At 48.5% G+C, this 7,143-nt stretch overlaps 1 protein-coding gene across 2 annotated transcripts; it reads right to left on the reverse strand.

Annotated features, from left to right (window-relative positions):
• Positions 1–643: 643 nt before the first annotated feature.
• Positions 644–6,685, reverse strand: HHEX (hematopoietically expressed homeobox). 2 transcript variants are annotated; one of them, XM_006113175.5, is made up of 4 exons: positions 6,111–6,685; positions 4,145–4,323; positions 3,683–3,733; positions 644–1,895 (listed from the first exon to the last, which is right to left on the reverse strand). In XM_006113175.5, exons 1-4 carry the CDS (start codon positions 6,496–6,498, stop codon positions 1,662–1,664), a joined length of 852 nt encoding a protein of 283 aa, XP_006113237.3. In that variant the 5' UTR covers positions 6,499–6,685; the 3' UTR covers positions 644–1,661. The 2 variants fall into 2 exon arrangements, with proteins under 2 accessions (XP_006113237.3, XP_075791281.1); XM_075935166.1 differs by lacking the exon at positions 6,111–6,685 and adding an exon at positions 4,688–4,821.
• Between the last annotated feature and the right edge of the window lie 458 nt (positions 6,686–7,143).

Raw genomic sequence — 7,143 nt, forward strand, 5'->3', positions numbered from 1 at the left:
TTTCCCCGGCAGATCCCTGACTTCCGCTCCCCTTTATTCCCTGGGGCTCCCCTTCCCACGAGACTCGCCTGGTTTCGGAGAATGGCGGCTAAAATAAATAACCATTATTGACTCAGGCAGGTCAACGGCAGCCAGATCCAGGCAGCGCCAGTGAAATCAATACCTTCCCCAGCCAGCCACAAAGGTTTTCATTTTTAATCCACCCAACGTCCACTTTGATTTAAGTTTCCCTTTTTCTTCCTCTCTCCAAATACTTGGATCACTTAAGAGCTCCCTGTAAAACTTTACAACAGGATTGACACACTTCAAAACTTCCCCTTTGCTATCTGGCTAACAGAGGGCATGGCATTCCGGTGGGCAGGGGATATTTTACAGACGGCATAAAGCTGTAGGGTGGAGCTTCAGGCAGTAATAGAAAAGCAATTCCAAATTCAACCGAGTTTGAGCATGGGGTTGCTCAGAAGCCACTAAAGCCAGGAGCTCAGTTTCATGACCCAGCTCACCAATAAACTCAGAGGGAAAGTTGCTTTTTTTTCAGTTGTCTGATAGGCTGGAAATGGGAGGGATTAAAGGCGTTTTGGAAAAAAAAGTAACAAATTCTATTGCAAACATGCAAGTTTCAAAGAAGTGACTGCCCAGTATCTCGGGTGGTCCAGAGTTCAGTTTTATTTCACAGACAAGTTCTTCAACAAAAACTTAAATACCAGTTTGGGGCTTTAAAAAACAAACATATGTACAGAATATGAACAATGTGAGGTATAAAACAGCAAGACTTCTAAAGCAAAGGAATATATACAGAGACAGGTATGTATACAACAGGTATTAATTTCCCACTGCTAATGTATGCCTACCTTACCATCCAGCAGCTGATGTCAGTTTTTCTCCAGTAGTAGGACCCTATCACTTGTCACATTTTCTTGTGAATCAGATGGAGTAAATTATAAATCAGGCGAAACCAGCTTGATAGATTTTAATCAAAAGTATTTCTATCAACAGAATCAGACAGATTTCAAGGCAACATCTCCATGGGCCCCAGAATCAAAAGGATATATATACTGTGTGTAATATAAAGATAACAATCTGCTTTTACAAATGGCCATAGCATAAATAGAATAATGTCTTGAAGAAAAGCACCATGTGTGTCATGAGAGGGAAGGTATAAGGCACTTTATGGGAATTATCAAATCCCTCTCCATTTTATTAAATATATTCCTTTATGAGGAAAAGAGACTTAAAAACAGTCTCTTTTTTCAAGCTAAAAAGTTGTATATACAAAGGTCTGAGACCTGCAGTTGACACTGATTGACTTCCAGTTGAAATAAATTGGAGTTCTGCCTGACTGCAAAGAGAGCTGGGTCAGACCCAAGTCAGTAAAGACAGGAAGTAGTATTATTATATTCCAGTTAAAACATTAATCAATGTACAACTATATCTTACAAATTAAATACAAAATGAGGACCTGTTCCTTTATCCAAAATAAAGATTTTCCCATGAATCAACTATCTGCACAAAATGGTTTGGCTTTAGATTTACAAAACTAGTTTATGGGGTTGTCTTCAACAAATAAATGGTGAAAGTTTTCTTCTGTAGCAAAACATTCTTTACAAGCCAGTTCCTATTAAAGTGCAAGCTGAGTTAGGGTCCCTTCTAAGTGTGGAGCATTAGTGGGTAGAATTATAATACCCTTTATCACCTTCAATGTCCACTTCTTGATCGGAATCATCTGAGATTTCCGACTCCACATCCTCCTGAGAGACTGGGGAAGGAGTATACTGAGACCCATCGAGAGAGACTTCTTTATTCTTCTGCTCTGGGGTCAGGCAGCTCTCTTGCCTTTTATCACAGTGGCTGTCCACACTTTCAGTTTCTTCTTTTTTGCTGCCTTGAGGGTTCTCCTAAAAATAATCAGTAAACAACCAGCTCGGTTGACACCAAAATACAGCTAACACAAACAAAACATTCATGAGGTAGGGCAATGTTGTGAGGGAAATTGATTTTTGTGTGTTTGTGGGGAGGGAGGGTCCTCTATGCCTGTAATGCTGAGGCATTTTCAGGCGGTGTAGGCCATTGCAATTCAATACACTGGTCTGCTTGTTAAATTCTTCTGAAACGCCTGTGTACAGCTGTGAGCACTTCTGGCCTACTGAGCAGGTGGGCGTAAAGGACCATAAAGGAAGGAGGAAGGAACTATGCTGGCACCAAAATGAGAAGGGACAGGACAGGTAAGAGGCCTCACAAATGTAAGGATCCGTATGGACTTGTTTCTGCTCCCATTATAATCACTAGCAATTTTGTCATGGGCTCAGTGACACCAGGCTCCTAAGCAATATAATCATTGCGAATAGCAAGAACCTTGACCTAGAATCATTTTGAAAGTGATTTTGTTCCCAGAAAAGAAAATGTTTCTTTAAAATGCACAAACTAACCAGCTGCTTTTTTCCAGACCTGATCTTCCTTTCACGGAAACCAATGACAAAACTGCCTTTGGCTTCAATGAGCTTTACAAGGTCATTGTAAAGAAATGAGAAAGGGATACATTAAAAAGGCCAATTTCAAAATGATTTAGGAGGCATGAATCTTTCTGGAGCAAAGAGAAAGCTTAGGTTGAAATCTATCCCGATACATCCCTGTGAGGCAGCAGAGGAAGGGACCTGACCAACTAAAGAGGAGGTAATGACTTAAAATGTCCCAGATTCAGCAATATCTGAAGATATTTTAGAGTAGGAGTCAATCCACTGCATGTTTCTCAAGGAACGTTACTTCCTTGAAAGTAAGTATTTCTATTGCATAAGTACAGCTCTGCATTAAGCAGGAATTGCTAATAAAAGTAGAGGCAGGAAAAGAGGACCCCGAAAAATGTTCATATAGTTAACACGGTCAGCAACTACATACTACAGTTAATCCTTATTTTTCATTAGCACATATTTCCCCAGAATTACTGATGAAAAACAAAACAAATCTTCACTTTGTGTTTATTGGAGGATTAAACTGAACACGATGTTGGTATTTTTCATCTTTTTCATCTCTACACAATTTTAAAGCTCTTTATCAGACATATCAATGGTAGCTTAATAAATACTGCAGGATCAGTCTCCTTTTATTTATAAATAACAATTTAATAACATGTTTACAATTTATTTGGGGGGAGGGGAAGTATTTTAACTTCCAGTCTAATATGCTCTAGGTGACTGCCCCAAAAATAAATGAACTAACAAGACACTTGTTTTTTTCTTAGGATTCAAAACAAGCAGACTTTTGTACATTTATTTGACAACATCAATATAAATCTGTCTGTACTAGTTATAAATATGTAATTAAAAGGACAAGCAAATATTCTCGGAAAGGCAACTGCCTAAGCAATTTACTGACAATTAGTTATCTTCTCTGCGTTAATTAGATAAACAACATATGGGTTTACAAAACAATTAGTGTGGAGTTTTAATAGGCAGTGTGTGAAAACCCAGGCATAATTGATATAGGAACTACATTAGGAGCTTTTAACATTAGTGCTGCCTGAGCAAGCCATCCTGGATTCCAGCATGACTATTTGCCTTTTTAATCAAGGTGAAGAGGTTAAACAGCCTTTCAAATGACTTTTGCATACAAGCGGGAATTGGCGATCGCGTTTTACGATAAGATGATTAAAATACTTATTTATATAGAAACAGAAACGTCCAGATACCTGCTTTAGGCGCCTCCATTTAGCTCTGCGATTCTGAAACCACGTTTTGACCTAAAACAACAGAAAATAGGTATAAAGATTGTCCCACCTTCGGTATATTCCAGGCTCAGCTTAAAACAAAGTCCATTTGTTCGAGCAGAAAAAGAGGGGGGGGGGGAAAGAAGCAGCAAAAAAGCAGGCTATTCAGCCAGTCCAGTGTAAACTCGCAGAAGGGAGACACTCCGGATTGCAACCAGGGCGATAGAGCGCCAAATTTACGCCAAGAAGACGGCGGAACCCACCGGGATTCACACGTCTGGGGAGCGCTGGTTGGGGGGCACCCTGCTCCCACGTCAGTTAAGGGGAGCTGTGGCCGTGGCTCTCACAAAAGCAGGACGAGGCCCATGCGCAGCCTGTGGGGCCTAGGCATGGCAGCCCCATACTATCATTCCCACGTGCCGGGGGAGATTTGCTCGGCCTCACCTGCCTCTCGCTGAGCTGGAGCATCTTGGCCAGGCGCTTTCTTTCCGGCGGCGAGAGATACTTTTGGGTCTCGAACTTCTTCTCCAGCTCAATGGTCTGGTCATTGGAGAAGCGCACTTGCCCCCCTTTCCGCTTGTGCAGCGGCCGCTGGATGAAGGGACTCCAGAGCAGGGGCTTCCCTGCAAGAGAGGCACAAGCCCTGCGTGTCAGTGTCAGGCCGGGAGCGGGAGCTGATGCCCACCGGGCCGCGCTGAGCGCAGACTGGCTTTGCACTCGAGTGCAGCCCTGGCCAGCCAGGGGACTGCAAGTGCTGGGCGCAGTGCGGCTCGGAGGCGCTTTGCAGTCCTGCCCTTTCAGCCCCAGTTTGCCCTTTCGCCTCTGATTTTTTTTCATCAGTCAGAGCAGGGGAGACCAGTTAAAGGGCTATGGCAACATTTCCGTCAATGTGTTTCCTGTTGGTCTATCTCGCAAAGAAAAGAGAGAGAGAGAGAAAAAAACTTTGCTTCCTTCTGCTCTTTCACTGTAAGGACCCAAAGAAACTACCCTGAGTTCTCGGTGCAAACGTTGCCCGCATGCTGTACTGAAGTGTTCAGGACCTGGAGTCTGTCAGTGGTTTGTGCTAGGAAGCTCTGTCATCATGTGTGCTTCACCCTCCCCACGTCCTGGCAGCATTTCTGTGGGGATACCTAACCTGGGATCTCTTGGTTTAGCTGTGTTTTGTAGAACCACATCGATCACACCCACTAAGCTGAGGCTAACTACCAAACACCAGTAGGTGAGTTGTCTGAGACCCCCAAGGCGCGTAGGCAATTGGGGTTTAATTACCTTAACATGAGCAATCGAAATTTAGCTCTTGGGTCTAATGGCTGTATGCAGTGTCTACGACAGGAGGTGCAGCAATTCACACTTAATTACATCAAACTCAGTTAAACAAGCTGCAGTGGCCCTGAGTCCCGCGGCTCTCCAGTTAGAGCCCTCGAGTCACTGTTTGCCTTTCTGGCTATACCCTTTCAAATGCAGCATTGTTTTTCGAGATTTTGCTTGCGTCAGGCTTTAGTAATTCTGGTGCAAAACAGACTCAAAAAATAGGAAGCAACTGGTTATTTTAGCTGTCATAAAGTCACATCCCACACAGAGGAAATGAACAATATCAGAAAAACGGATCCCGGCTATCAGAAGTCGAGTGTTTCCTGAATTTGTCTGTATTGAGGATGTCGATAAAATAATCAGCAGTGTGCACGACTCCCGAGGAAGAGCCTGCTTCAGGCAGCCAGGAAAACACTTAACAGCTTCTGAAACCAGATTTACTCCTATCGAGAGCTCAAGATTTCCTGTATGAACGGAAAGGGTCAGCCTCCTTCACTGCACAAAGTCGGTGAGTCAGGTCCCGTTTTGCAATCCCTCCGAACAAGTGCGGCCGCTCTCCAGGCGCGGAGCCGGCTGCTGAAGGTCTCAGCCCCCCAAAGAGACTGGCTATCCCAGCCTTGCTGAGCGGGGGAGAGAAAAAGGGGCCGCCCGGGGGGGTGCAATAGCCCAGTGGCCCTGACTTTGGTCTGACTGATAGAGGGGATGCCCTGGCGATGCGGAGCTACGCGGGTGCCCGTGAAATCAGACCCAGCAGCCGAGCGTTTTAAGTCACCCGCAGGCCCAGACTCAGATCTGACCTGCGCCTTCTGAGCGCAATGAAAACTCTCCACCACAACCACACGCGACATTACTCAGGACACCCCGAGTGGAAGGAAAACAAATCTGAGTCACCGGCGGGCGCGCGCTGCGGTCTCCTTCCCAAGACGCGCGCCCCGCGCTTCTCCATTTACTGTAAATCAGACCGAGGCCAGCGAGAGTTTCAATGACTTTCAATTGCCAGCCCAGCAGCAGCAATGCAGAAGCGCCGCAGCCCTGCAGGGACCCTGCGGCCCCGGAGTGGGGGCGGCCCGGAGCGGGGAGAGGGGACGGCGCTGCTTACCCAGGGGGTCGTGCCGGAGCAGGGCGTGCGTGTAGTCGTTCACGGTCCGGGGGAAAGGATACAGGGGGCCGGCGTAGGCGCTGCCACCGTAGGACGCCGCCAGGGCGGCGGCGGGATGGTGGGAGAAGGCCGGGTGGATCGGGGTGGGCTCGTAGATGGGGGTCCGGTAGGAGGACACCAGGCTGGTGAAGGACGAGTTGGCAGACGGCAGAGTCGGCGGCGCCGGCGAGGGCAGGGGGTGCGGCGCGGGGGGCGCGGCGGCCCCCCGGCCCAGGATGTCCTCGATGTAGAAGGGTGTGGGGTGCGCGGGCTGCAGCAGCGGGGTGGGCGCGTAGAGTGGGACGCTCACCCCCAGGGCCGGGGCCGAGGCCGGGTGCTGGTACTGCATGGCTCCCTGCCCCCCGACACGCGCCCCCAGCACCCTTCCCGACGGCAGCCCCAGCCTCAGGGCTGCAGCCTGCACCGCAGCAGTGAATTTCTCCGGGCTCAGATTACTCTTCAATAGGTTTCTATTGGCGCTGGGCGGGGCCGCCCGGTCTCTGTCCCCTTCCTGCCAGTGCTGCGATAACCAATGAGCCCGTCCAGGGAGGGGAAAGCCACCCCCCTCGGCAAACACTCCCCCTGAGCCAGCTCCCCACGGCGCCAATCAACAAGCGCTGGAGCCCAGGGACCCCGGAGCCAGTGGGGAAGGAAGCGGGGCGGGATCCCTACCCAAGGGCAGCCGGGTTCCACAAAGCATCAGCCGCTGCTAGGGAAGGCGGAGCCTTCTGTGGCTATTAGGCGGGCAGGCAACCCGGGCTCTGGGTGTCCCTACCTCTTTGGCTGCCAAAAGCTGGGGCAGGGGGCGGGTCATTCATTCATTACCCGGTTCTGGTCATTCCCTTTGGCGCCGTGGGGAGACTGGATGCTGGGCTAGCGGGGCCATTGGTCCGAGCCGACATGGCTGTTGTGGCCCTGCCGTCTGCTCTTGGCGGGGTATTACTGCCCTGCGCCCACGTTCCCGGCACCAGTGACCGGCGGGCTCCCGCTCCTA

Source organism: Pelodiscus sinensis, chromosome 8, assembly GCF_052426305.1.
Source record: "Pelodiscus sinensis isolate ZL-2025 chromosome 8, ASM5242630v1, whole genome shotgun sequence".
Classification (NCBI taxonomy): domain Eukaryota; kingdom Metazoa; phylum Chordata; order Testudines; family Trionychidae; genus Pelodiscus; species Pelodiscus sinensis.

What these genes read in the sequence shown, in the direction of transcription:
- HHEX (XM_006113175.5), bottom strand. Translation starts at nt 6,498, where the DNA reads ATGCAGTACCAGCACCCGGCCTCGGCCCCGGCCCTGGGGGTGAGCGTC. An exon ending in TCCAGCTCAGCGAGAGGCAG is followed by an intron (nt 3,734 to 4,144) that starts GTGAGGCCGAGC and finishes CTGTTGTTTTAG; the next exon opens with GTCAAAACGTGGTTTCAGAA. An exon ending in AATGGAGGCGCCTAAAGCAG is followed by an intron (nt 1,896 to 3,682) that starts GTATCTGGACGT and finishes GATTATTTTTAG; the next exon opens with GAGAACCCTCAAGGCAGCAA.